Genomic DNA, 13,102 nt, shown 5'->3' with positions numbered 1-13,102 from the left:
ATTATACAATTTATAATTTTCCTTTAATTTTAGATTTCTTGAGCCAAATTTAAAATAATTTCAGTAGATAATTAATTTTATTTAGAATATTTTGATAATTAAACTTTTATTCGTAACAATTTAGTCTCTACACTTTCAAAATTGTAACAATTTGATTTTTGGACTTTAAAAAAGTAAGAATTTAGTCGTACTTACAATTTATAATGACTTATAAGTCTCTATCATATAAAATATTTATATGATATAATGTAAATTTTTTATAAGTATAGATTAATAAATTGATTGAGAATCAAATTTATTTATACTATAAAAATTAAATTCTTAATAAAATTAACACTTAACTTTTTATGATTTTTTTTTTTGACGGGATTTAAGTTCAAAATTAAATTGTTATAAATTTGGAAGTTTTAGGTACTAAAAATGTTTTCCTTAACTATTTATTTTGGGAAAATATTTTAAAACAAATTTATACATACGTGTGTGTGAAGGGATTTTTTTTTATTTTTTTTATTTTTTTGAATAATAAAATAACAACCTTACGTTTTTTAAATCTGAGCCATTCGACCCCTATCACTCATGATCTCTCCCTCTCGCGCTAATTCGCCCAACGCCAGCATTGCCGTCTGCTATTCGCCGCGCAGCCGTCCACCGTCGCCGCTCGCCGGTCTCTCTCTATTCTAACCCATCCATCTCTGTTTGCTTCTCCGGCTACTGCACTGCAGCCACACTGCAGCCGCCGTCACTCGGTCGTCGCTGCCAGTCGAACCCACCGCCGTCGTTGGATTTGGGATTGTGAGTAAGATTTTATGACATTTTTGTGAGTTTTTCTTTAGGATCTTCAATGCCCATTGAACTTTGCCATAGATTTATTGATACTCATAAAATTGGTTGGTAGATCTGTGATTTGGAGGTTTTTGGCTCGCCGTCCTGCAGGCTGGAGGGTGTTTCGATTAGATTTTAGTAAGTTCAAAGTTTTGGAACTCTTTTGGTTTGGTTAATGTTGCCGTAATTTGGGTTTATGAGCGTTCGGGTTCACTAGTTTGTGTGCCTTCGGATTCTCCAGTTTTGTATACCGGGGTACATCTCAGCATGAGTACATCTCTCATGGGTTTAATTGTCCACTCAGAAAGCCATTTGTGTTGTGTGCAACTTTAGTATACTAGATTAGGTCCCACCATTTACATACATTCAGTTGCACATGATTGCATAGCCTTACCCATGGTAGGAGTAGGCTTACTTACTAAGCATTTTAAATGTTCATTTTTTCTTTAAATGTTTTCCACATGGAAAGAATGTACCAGAGTTCTGTTGACGATGTCATAGGACTAGTGTTACTACTTCCGCTTAGTTTCGTGTTTTTCAAATTTGATTTAGATGTTTTGTTGAGAACTATTGAGTTAACATTTTTCATTTTAGATGTTTCTTTTTCATTAATGTTTTTAGGGATCTCGAACTAAACTTTGATTTTAGCATTCTTGAAATTGTCTTAGTGATGTTTTGTTTATTTTACTTTTAAAATTTATTTATTTATTTTAAATTTTAGGGTAAAATGGTCAACTAGCTTTGTTTTTGAAAGTAAATGCATGGAGCAGTGACCCATGTTAGAGATCTTAGAATTGGATTGTATACTAAGGATGGTGACCTATGTTAGTGATTTCAGAAAGTCGGGTCCTTACACTTCCACTCCAGTGATGCAATCTTTAAGCTCAAGTATCTCGTTGCTTTTTCTTTTTTGACCTTGTATGATTAATTAATTCATCTCTCGCTACATATTAAACCTTCTATTTGTATGAGGAATCTGCATTGAAGAGGTCATAGTTTTGTCCCTGATTCTATTAAATTGTGATGCTAATATTATTTAAGCAATGAAGTAAGTGACTGCAGCTTTAGGAATTCTTCTTATTTGGTTTTATGTTTCTACTAAAAGCGATTTGAAGATATTTGATTGAACTATAATCGGAAATTATTTTTTTATTGGCAAAAGGAAATATATCGAGTCTAATGGCTGTGAGGAGACCTGGAGTTATTGCTTTATTTGATGTCGATGGGACTTTAACAGCTCCTAGAAAGGTGAAGAAAAATTATGTTTCCTGATGTTAGTTGATCTTTGGAGTATGAACTTTATTGTATCAGTATTCATTACATCGTTCATATTTGCATATTTTTTCTATAAGGAAAAGTTTGGTAAATTTTCAGGTTGCCACTCCAGAGATGTTGAAATTTATGGGAGAGCTCCGCAAGGTACCTGATTTACTGCATGAGAAGAAACATCTATAGAGAACGTCTTTCTTCTTTTATATTTTTTATTCCTCCCACGTAAACCATAAATATATTTAAGTTTTCTCATCCTTTTAAATACTATAGGTTGTTACAGTTGGTGTTGTGGGAGGATCTGACCTTTCAAAGATATCAGAGCAGCTTGGGAACTCAGGTAAATTTTAAATGGATTTTGGTACTTTGATTTCATGAGCAAGTTATTTGGAACAACTAATTTATAGATGCCAACTGTTGAACGGAACAATTTGTTCTGTATTTTTTGCTCGGAAATTTTTTATATGCATAATATGTATCAGTTTCCAATTATTCATCTCGTTCCTTTATTATGATGTATCAACCATGGTCTTTGCTTGATTTAAAGTAATGTGGAATATTGCTAATCATCATTTTTGTATCCTCTTTCAAGTTTCCCTTTTTTTGATACCAATAAGCTTATGTAGAGCATTAAATAGAGAATGTTTACGATTGCATTGTAATCTAATAATCCATGCTTGTTATGCAGTTATTCATGACTATGATTATGTGTTCTCTGAGAACGGACTCATGGCACATAAAGATGGGAAGCTCATTGGCACTGAGGTATTGGTTGCATCTAGATCTAGATTTTATACAGATAGTTAGATGTCTACTTGGTGATGATGACCTTTCGATGTTGCTCTGATGTTTAATTTATATATGTCATGTGTCTATTATGTATAAATTTGTGTAGATTCTTAGCATCAAGTGACCTTAAGAGCAGGAGAAATCGAGTACAAATTTGTCAATTCCCCATGTTTCAATGGTTATCTACTTTCTGATAAATGTGCATTTTTTTACCTTGCATTTCAAGGATAAAAATCTATGGGGTTAATTGCATTTGATAAGTAAAACTGTGAATAGGAATTTGTTAGCTAAATAGTTATGTTATATAGCATTTCTATCGAGGTTTCGTTGATTTCCAAAGTCATCGTTTACTCTTGATGCTTCCCCTTCATTCCCTTCATGGTAGTTCATGATTTCAAGTAAAATGAATAAAGGAAAACATGCCATAGGAGACCGACTAAAAACTTATGAATAGCCATATTTTCCTTTTAAGACTTGTAATGCCGTGGCTGCTATAGTTTTCTTTAAGCACTTCTCCGACTTGATGTGCTTATTCAACTTAGACTAACTTTCATTTGAATTCCTCGTAACATTTGCTCATGTTACCTTGTTTTTTTGTATTTGCTATCTCTACATCAGTCTGTTCCTTTCCATTTGTACAGAGCTTGAAATTGCATCTTGGAGAAGAAAACCTCAAGGTAATATAAGCTATCCTTTTTTCCTGTATTCCATTTATTTAGAAACCTTTTCCAGGGTGACCTTGGGTTCTCATGTCTGAGGCCATTCTTTATCATCATTTGCACAATCACCTGATATGGAATAAATGATCTCTGATTGAACAAACTGTGAATTTTGAGAGATATTGCACGTAAAGTTATAAAGTTGACTAAAGTGTTGCATGTGCTACTCTGATGGGCCTCCAACTTTATGGGAAAAAAGGGAATGGCACGGCAGGGTATAAAAGGACTTAGGAAGATAAAGGTAGCTGTGCATGTGGAGAGGGAAAGTTTGTCGGAAGGAATCACTATAGCAATCATGAGTCGCAGAGAGAGTGAGTGGGATTTAGCAAGACCCTCATTGAGGGTAAGGAATATATGATAAAGAGGTTCTTGGCAGCTAGATGTTACAAGGGATTCGAGCTGCAAGGTTCATTGGTTATAGAGTCTCATGAATACTTTATCCCGTGCAAAATTATTTGCTTCTAATCAATACCCTTACAGAAAAATAATCACATAGTTTTTGAAAAGAGAGAAACCCTTTTTTTTTTTTTTTAAATGAGAGTCAGTAACTGAATTTTCATTAATTGTATGGAAGTACAAAAGGGCAAAGGATGCCATGTGGATTATATAATGCAATTTCACCATGAGATAAGAGAACAGTATGCAATTCACTATGAGACATCTGTAATCACAAAAGAAAAGAGACACGCCTTGAAAACTCTGTATTTATAATTACCTTGTGATTGAGTGTAAAGAGACACATTCCATAAATGTTGTATCCTTTTGTGCTCATGAAAAGCAACTGGTATAAACATCGAATTCTGAAATGACCTAATGCCAAAAATTTGCAGAGTCTTATCAACTTTACGCTTCATTATATTGCTGACTTGGATATTCCTATAAAAAGGTTAGTGGACTGGAGCCATGAAAGTTTTTCTATTGTATTTGATTTCAAATGATATATTTTGTATTACTTATTGTATATTCAGGGGAACATTTATTGAGTTTCGAAATGGGATGCTTAATGTTTCACCAATTGGGCGAAACTGCAGCCAAGAAGAAAGAGATGAATTTGAGAAGTATGATAAGGTGAAAAACTGCAGTCCCATTTGTTGGAAAAACTCATGTCTCAGCTTCTCTGATTTTTAGTTCACATTTTAATTTTGAGGACATGAGATGAGACATCTATTTTGCAATCCACATTCAGGTCCAGAACATACGCCCCAAAATGGTTTCCATCCTTCGGGAGAAATTCGCACATCTTAATTTAACATTCTCCATTGGAGGACAAATAAGCTTTGATGTAAGTAGAGTTTGATTTCGGCAGTATTATCATAACACAAGTAAACAACATGACAGGTATCTATTTTGGTAATGCTAATTATTCAAACACAGGTCTTTCCTCAAGGTTGGGACAAGACATATTGCCTGAGGTACCTTGAAGATTTTCAAGAAATCCACTTCTTTGGCGATAAAACTTACAAGGTTATTATTAGAATGTTTGTCGACCCATTTATCTTGCAGTTTAGTTTTGGTTGATTTTCATTCTTTCGTTGTCATCTCTCTTGTTTAGGAAAAAAAATTCTAGTACTACTATAGTACCAACTTCTTCCTTTCATTATTTGACACTTCATTAGATGATCTATTAATTTATTTTGTAGACTCTACATAATTCTTAAATGCTACTCTCATAACAAACAATGAATGAAGATAACATGGAAAAATTTTCATACTACTGTAGGACTCTTTTCTTATTTAGGATCTTGTAACTCATGGAAAGTATTATCCTTTTAGTGCTATAACCCAATTCTCTGTTTTGTTATTTATACTGAGATATTTCTGCGGCCTTTATTTTTTAACAGGGAGGAAATGATCATGAAATTTATGAATCAGAACGAACTGTAGGCCACAAAGGTCTGCTTCCGCTGTTATTTACTTGCAATTTTTGTCTTTCTTTTCTTTTCTTTTTGTTGCTATATTTTACTAATGCAGGGTGTTTTCTCTTTTAAGTTTGTTTATTTTTGTTTTTTGCAGTTATTAGCCCTGACGACACTGTAGAGCAGTGTCAGGCCATATTTTTCTAACAAGATCCAATATCCGAAGAAGAAAACTTCAATTTTATCTGTACGAATATGCCACATTCTGATTTTACACATAAGTTAATTTATTATGAACGACTATTCAGTTCTATTCATGATTAAGAATGATGAAGGTGTTGGAGACAAATAAATGACGAACTAAAATAGACTACGTTTCTCATTTTTGGTCATCGGTTCATAATGATAGGCTTATTGAATTCAATGGTGATTAAGCTCTAGACTACGATCAATAAATTTGGCTAGAGGGTTGATTGAGCTATGAATTATTAATTGAATCGGGTCGAGTAATTAAAATTGCTCAGGTCATAAGTCCAACTCAATTCAAGCTTATGGTGGAAATTTGGGGCAAAGAAAAGATTGTGCCTCAGCGCAACTTTAGTCCAAGTTCAAACCCAATTTTTGGGTCCAAAAGCAATTAGGTCTAAGTCCATGTAAAGGCCATGAAAACCTCTATAAATGGAGGTTTTACCCGTTCATTTTGGGAGAGATTAAAAAGAATTGAAGATGAAGTGTTAAAACCCTGGAACTCTAAAGTTTTGAAGATTGAAGCTCAGACACTTTGATTGATTTCAAGATTACAATTTTTTGAAGATTGAAGATTTGGAAGATTAAAACTTCATTAAGTTCCAGAAGATCATACCTCTATAATCAATCTCAAGATCATAAGCTTCTCAAGTTTAAAAACTTGGACGATTAAGACTTCATTCAACGTTCAAGAGAACACATCAAAGGAATATATTAAATTTCATACTAAGGCTTTATCCACACAGCGAAGAAAGGGTGAATGGAAGGGGGCAGTTAGTTGGTTGCTTCTTGGTCATGTCCCCTCACAACTAGATATGAATGTCATCCAGGTCAAAACACAAAGGTGGCTCGAGCCACAAGAACTTTTGCTAAAATAATGAAGGAGCCAACACCCCCTACATTCTCTCTTAGACTTGTGCATACCTTTGGGTGTTGAAAAACTCATTGATTCCCGATGTCATGCTACTAAAGGAGATAGGGAAATCTCGTCAAATAGATTGGCACAATGATGGACTTCTTTACCTTTCATTTCTTTTTCTCATACAAGATTTATGTCAAGAAGGGTATAAAGACAATCCTTTTAGAATTTCAAGTGACACTTAGGGACCAACTACTTGTGGTTACTCCAAGGAAATCCAACAATCTGGAGTCTCTTATATAGTAATTTGATTTCATCTTTTGAACAATCAATCAAGAAGGCATCAGACCTTAATATAATGTCAGTTGTGATGGCCAACGTGGCAATAGGTGAAAAAAGAATGGCTAGACTCAAGGTCAACATGCCGATATAGATAGTCAAAGAGAAAGATTATGACATTGCATCTTTGAAGAATCAAATCGAAATCAAATCGAAATTCATGATGCTACAAAATCAAGTCACATGAATGTAGTCAAGAATAATGACAAAGGGAAAATTGTCTTACAAGAAAGTTAATTGGAAAAGTCAACTTTAGTTGTTTCGTTGTCTGTTTATCAATTGCAAAATATGATTGCAATGAGAGCTCAATATGGTGGGCCTACTCAATACTCCCTCTTGTATTCCAAGTCGTATATAAGGAGGATTGAAAACTTAAGAATGTCGAATGGACCAACCACCCAAGTTTTAACATTTTGACAGAAAGGGCACCCAAAGCAACATGCACATTTCATTGAAACATGCAAAAATGCTGGTACACAAGGAGATTTAATGGTCAAATAGTTTGTTCAAACATTTAAAAGAAACACATTCAATTGATACACCAATCTCGTGCTTGAAACTATTGATAGAGTTGGGAGCAACTTGAAAGAGAATTCCTTAATTGCTTCTATAGCACAAAGCGTATTGTTAGCATGATAGAGCTTACCACTACTAAAAGATAGAAAGGGAACCAATCAACGACTACATTAATCGTTAGAGAGCCTTGAGTTTTGATTGCAAAGATAGATTGATTGAATTATTACGGTGGAAATCTGCACTCAAGGAATGTACTAGGTACTCCTTTATATCCTACAAGGGATAAAAACCTAGACTTTTGAATAATTAACAATTCGATCTCATGATATTGAGCTAAGCATTGCTATTAAAGGTAATAACAATCTATTGGTCCAAGAAGTCAAGAAAGAAAAAAAAGAAGTGAAGAGCAACCAGAAGATTTGGAAGGGTGCTACTGGAGAAACCATGGTTGATAATACGACTCCTTTATGGGATTACATTGGAATGTCTTGGTGTTCATTGCCTCATCATGAAGACATGAAGCCAATATAGAGATGATGTTTGAAGGTATAAAAAAAAGCCTAAAAAAGCAGTTTAAAATGTTATCAAGCCCAAATGTCAAAGCTTTTGACAAAAATGTGCTACTTCGATCATTCCAAGTTGGCGATTTGGTTTTGGTGGTTAAACGACTCATCATTTTAACAGGACATAATGAGAACAAATTGATGTGTAAATTGGATGACCCTTTTGTTGTTAAAGAGGTCTACACAAATAGAATATCCAAGATCGTGGATAAAGATAGATAATGAATTAGTTCAATTCATGGAAAGTTTCTTAAAAGATTCTACCTAGACGTAAGAGTATAAATTGCATGTTGCTCTGGCTGCATGAGCTTAAAAGGTGAACGTCTATAAAGTAAAAAAAAAAGAAAAAAAAAAGAAAACATTCTTTGAAATACATTATGACTTGATCTCAAGCACCTTAAAGTATAATTTAAGTGCAGTTACATCAGTAAAAAAAAAAAAAAAAAATCTTTCAATTGAGTTAAATTAGAATATTTTGGGCATTAATCTAGAATCCCATAATTACATTAGGGAATCAATAATAATGAATACGTTATAAGAGTTCGATAAAATCAGGCTTCCACTTAAAGTTTCTTAACTCTTCATGTGCGACCTCTATGCTTTCATGAATGTTCATAGCCAACGTTTTGACATCTTCATCGTTCAGAGTAGGGATGTTTTTAATAGCACCAATTTCTTCCTGCACCTTAGCAACTTTAAGCTCTTTTTCATATATGATCTTCATTTCTTGTAAGCTAAATTCAATAGTCTTTTAGGCTTGACCTTCGTATTCCACAATTTGTCAATATGAGTCTTAGAGATGGCGATGAATATTTTCATTATCTCTAGTTTAAGGCTTGAGACATTTTCAAAAGGAGTACGCACGAGCTTCTTTTGAATATTTTCCCACATGGCTAAGGTTGCATGTGTTGGGGTTGATGCTCTAAAGTTTCGTGTCTTGTAGTTTGTAAACAGTATGTACAAACACTTATGTTGTTAATATATGATATTTACTTCACATCTTGTATTTTGCTCGATTAATTGTTTTATTTGCTTTACCACAAACCAATAAACATAAAATCCCTGGTTATTTGTATGTGACTCAAGCATGTATGTGGTGACATATAAGTGAATCATGTCTTGAGTGATAACCAAAATGGTCTGTAGTAAATGGACAAAGGAGGGAAACCTTATCCTGGTAACGCTATGGACGTGACCCGCTTTGTGGAATGGTCACAAATATTGTGACTTGTCACAGATGGTCTGATCCTGATCATTCGTATTGGGAACATGCGAGCAGGGGCGTCCTATACAAAGAGTTTGTATAAGACCTGACCACAAAGTGTTAACGTCTCGTTATATAATGTCGTTCATGATAGAGACTTCACTTCACTAGGATGACTATAGGTAACATGACCTCACTCCTGAATGCGTTGGGAACTCCTGCCATTGAGGGTGGTCCGTTGATTTGTATGGGTGCGAGTGGCCAAGTCGCCGATTCAAACTTATCATTTTGGGGATTCTTCTGATTTGGGAGCTAGGAACTCAGCTACACAAGATGAAATTCACTCCTTCCCCGAGGCAAAGGTAAGTAGATAGATGGCTCCTTTAAGGGTTGATTCTGGGGCTTGAACGATGTGGCGTCACACACCTTCTCCTGGCCCGAGAGGTGTTCACACATAGTTGGATTATGTTGTATTGTTCATTAGAGGAATCAGTAGTACTTAAAGAGTGAGATGTAACTACAGGGAAAAAAACGGTAAATTGGCCCAGTTGTACTTATGAGCATCTGTGAAGGGTCATCGTACTCATGATTGGTTATATCCGATGAACACAGAAATATATCTGTGGTAAGAAGAGTTCAGTTGTTGGTCTTTAGTGGAATCACTGACAGTTAACGGATGGTGGATCTCGTGGCTAAAGAGTTTAGTCAGTTATTCACGTACCATTGGAGCTTCGAGCCACAGGTCCATTAGGTCCCCTGGGTAGCTTGGATAAAGTCGAGAACCAGTGTTTGGGTTAATTTGAAAGGTTCAAATTGACAAGAGGAAGTTTAATTATATATGATATAATTGGACTGGTTAATTATATATGATATAATTGGCTAAATGTATGAGATACATTATTTTGGAGGAAATTAGATATAAATATGATTTATATCAAATAGAGGAGAAAATACTATAGTAGATATGTGATATCAAACTATAAGATATAAATATAATATGATTATATTTATTAATTAATTAATTGATTAATTATATGATAATTAATCATTTTTTTCCACGTTCGGATGTGGGTAGTGGGCAGTGTTAGTTATGATAACCGATGGGTTAAAAATAAAAAGAGTTTTCATTTTCAATAGTGCATTCAATATTTCTTCGACCGCCCAAAAAGAATTTGCAAAGCGCGCATTGGTGATTCAAAACGATCGCTTGAGAGCCTATACGATAGCGTTTCCGCCTAAACGATCGTATACCTCGCGCCTAAACGATCGTACACTTTCACTTATACGATCGGATAGCTTCTCGAAATGACCGTATAGTGTACCGATTTAGCTAAATGATCGTATACCTTTTCTTAAACGATCGTTTAGCAAATCCTACATGATTGTGTTGCTCCTCTATGCAATAAGCACTTCTGCTATACGATAGCATTGTTTTCTCTCCCACTTGCTTATCACCTACATGACTCGTTTTTCCTCTGTCCTCTACCAAATTCACCAAAGCCCACCCTTTGGGTTTTCACTCCGAGAATACCCGGGACTCATTAGTTGTGGTGTTGTCCCTGTTGGGGCGTTCGTGTTCGCGTTGATTGTGCTGTTGCAGTCGACGTTCCCGCCGGGTGTTGGTAGATCTCTTGGAGGGTTTTCACTGCATTGGGGTTCTAAAGTTCGAAGACAGTCTTCAACTGGTATGGAATCCTTTCCCTGTTATTTATTTTCTTCTGAGCATGCCGATAATTAGATTTATGTGTATAACTGTATGTGTTGAATGTATATCCTTTGTATTTCAGTCATGATGAGATCGGAGCGATTTGAACACGCTCATGGAACTCTCGATATGAGATCCTTCAACATGTTGCTAGAAGTTAGAAATCATAGCATCGATACAGTATAAGGAGGCCTTGAGGTCTCCATCAATTAGTTTTTTTTTGTACGTCTATTGAGTCTATTCATAAATCTTGAGGGACTAGAACAGGGTAAGATTTTCTCTATTAAAGGTACTTTGGAACAACCAACTTCCTTGGTTGAAGATTCCAAAGCTTCGAAAGCCCCAACATCTACTTTCTTTTGCCACGAAAAATGTCTTTAGAAATGTTAAGAGGATAAGAGAGGTTTTTAACTTGTTCAACAAGCGAAGCTTTATATGTACCGATCTCTTCGACGATAGAGTCAAAGCATGAGGTCTCACCAAGGGGTTCTTTGCTATGCTGTCTTGCAAGTTCTTAAAGAGAATTGTTCAAATGTGACTAGAAGAAAAAATAAACATATATTATCTTCTAGTAAAAAAAAAAAAAAAAAAAAAGGGAAAGAACATAAAGAGAAGATATATGTAAAAATAGTATAGGAGCACTAGGAACATCTGAAGTATTTAGAACTCCTTTAATGAAATCATCATCAGACACCATTTCCTTCTTCGGGAGTCTTTTCTAATGATGATCACTGGTACTATTATGACTCTCTTCTCCGTGAATGAAAACATCCTTTTGAGGAGTAAGAGCTACTTCTTCAATTAAACAAATTTTCTTACACATGGGTTACTCCCTTCGTTCTTAGGTAACCTAGATCAGGACGGAGAAGGAATAGAACTTCCCACTAATTGATGCCTATTTTCTTTAACATAATTCTCATGTTTTTATGTGTGTAGTAACTTGGTTGTAAATGCCTTTTTACCCTTTATTCTATAAACGTTCTTAATGGGTGGTCTAGCAATACTCTTGTTCAAAAGAGTCACCTTGTCCTCAAGGTGAAAATTCGGGAATTGCTGTTGGAGTAAAGCTTGGGACTCCCAAGTAACTTCATGATCAGGATGCCCTTTCCATTCGACAAGACATTCCTACTCTTGTTTCCTCTCATTACAGTGGATCTGAGACATTTTTCTTGGTTCGAGAACGCATTCTAATTCATCATTCAAAAGGGAAAGATCCTACTATATGATGTGTTTGTCGCTAATCGGTTTCTTTAATTGAGAGACATGGAAGACTGGATGAATTTGGGCCGATGATGGTAGATAGTAAATAAGCGAGCTCTCCCACATAGCCTATGATATGAATGGACCAAAGAATTTATGGGCCAATTTCTCACAACATTTCTTAGCCAAGGATTTCTGGTGGTAGGGTCTAATCTTCAAATATCCCAATCCCCCATATCAAAAACCATATCACAGTGGTAGGCATTTGTGAACTTCTTCATTTGATTTTGCGTGTGGATCAGGTGATCCTTTACAGCCACTAAGGTCTCATCCCTGGTTTGTAATTTCTATTCAACGGAGTAGTTCACTGTTTTTTCTGACTATCCATAAGATATAATTGGTGGTGAGGGTTGACCATATAACACCTGTTAAGGGGTAGTCTTAAGTGAAGCATGGTACAACGTGTTGTACCAGTATTTTGCCTACGACAAGTCGTCACTCCAGGATTTCGGTTTCTTACTGCACAAACAATGCAAATAAAATTCCAAACTCTTTTTTACCACCTCTGTTTGTCCATCTTCTGGGGGTGGTGCGCTGTACTATGCTTCAATTGGGTACCTAGCAATCGAAAATGCTCTGTCCAAAAATGATTGAGAAACACCTGATCCCGATCTGACACAACTGACTTAGGGTACCTATGGTGTCACACCACTTCTTTTACAAACATAGTAGCCACGATTTTTACGAAGTACGGATGGGACAAGGCGATGAATGGGCATATTTGCTCAACCAGTCCACTGATAACTAGTGGAAATACACGTTATTATAGCTCAAATAAGTAAAACAATGAGAGAATACGATGGTAAAATAAGCAATATTATGTCTAAAAGCGCTAAACTGAAAGGAATTGCGATCACAAGTGCCCATCGCATAAATCAGTTAATTTACTTATTTTGTGGAGGAAAAATGCGATGACGCATATGAAATTGCGATCCAAAGGAACAAGTTATCAGTG

At 35.3% G+C, this 13,102-nt stretch overlaps 1 protein-coding gene across 8 annotated transcripts; it reads left to right on the top strand.

Moving 5' to 3' along the window:
- The first annotated feature begins 529 nt into the window (after positions 1 to 529).
- On the top strand, positions 530 to 5,837 carry PMM (phosphomannomutase). 8 transcript variants are annotated; one of them, XM_039021778.1, is made up of 13 exons: positions 548 to 792; positions 896 to 960; positions 1,985 to 2,070; positions 2,197 to 2,241; positions 2,365 to 2,431; positions 2,780 to 2,856; positions 3,522 to 3,557; positions 4,430 to 4,485; positions 4,568 to 4,667; positions 4,786 to 4,881; positions 4,974 to 5,063; positions 5,441 to 5,492; positions 5,613 to 5,837. In XM_039021778.1, the coding sequence occupies exons 3-13, from the start codon at positions 2,002 to 2,004 to the stop codon at positions 5,660 to 5,662; spliced, it is 738 nt and encodes a 245-aa protein (XP_038877706.1). In that variant the 5' UTR covers positions 548 to 792; positions 896 to 960; positions 1,985 to 2,001; the 3' UTR covers positions 5,663 to 5,837. The 8 variants fall into 8 exon arrangements, with proteins under 8 accessions (XP_090171586.1, XP_090171584.1, XP_038877703.1 ...); XM_090315459.1 differs by having other exon boundaries at positions 548 to 796; XM_039021774.2 differs by having other exon boundaries at positions 549 to 792; positions 5,589 to 5,837.
- Positions 5,838 to 13,102: the final 7,265 nt, after the last annotated feature.

The sequence above is a fragment of the Benincasa hispida genome, chromosome 7 (genome assembly GCF_027475165.1).
Source record: "Benincasa hispida cultivar pf3 chromosome 7, pf3_genome.v1.1, whole genome shotgun sequence".
NCBI lineage: Eukaryota > Viridiplantae > Streptophyta > Magnoliopsida > Cucurbitales > Cucurbitaceae > Benincasa > Benincasa hispida.
The sequence above is the reverse complement of the archived record's forward strand: the minus strand, read 5'-3'. Positions and strand labels throughout refer to the sequence as shown.

Excerpts from the sequence above, each read along its gene's own strand:
- PMM (XM_039021775.2), top strand. The coding sequence starts at position 2,002 with ATGGCTGTGAGGAGACCTGGAGTTATTGCTTTATTTGATGTCGATGGG. Across the intron at positions 2,857-3,521 it reads GGAAGCTCATTGGCACTGAG|AGCTTGAAATTGCATCTTGG; the intron begins GTATTGGTTGCA and ends CCATTTGTACAG. Across the intron at positions 4,882-4,973 it reads GAGGACAAATAAGCTTTGAT|GTCTTTCCTCAAGGTTGGGA; the intron begins GTAAGTAGAGTT and ends ATTCAAACACAG.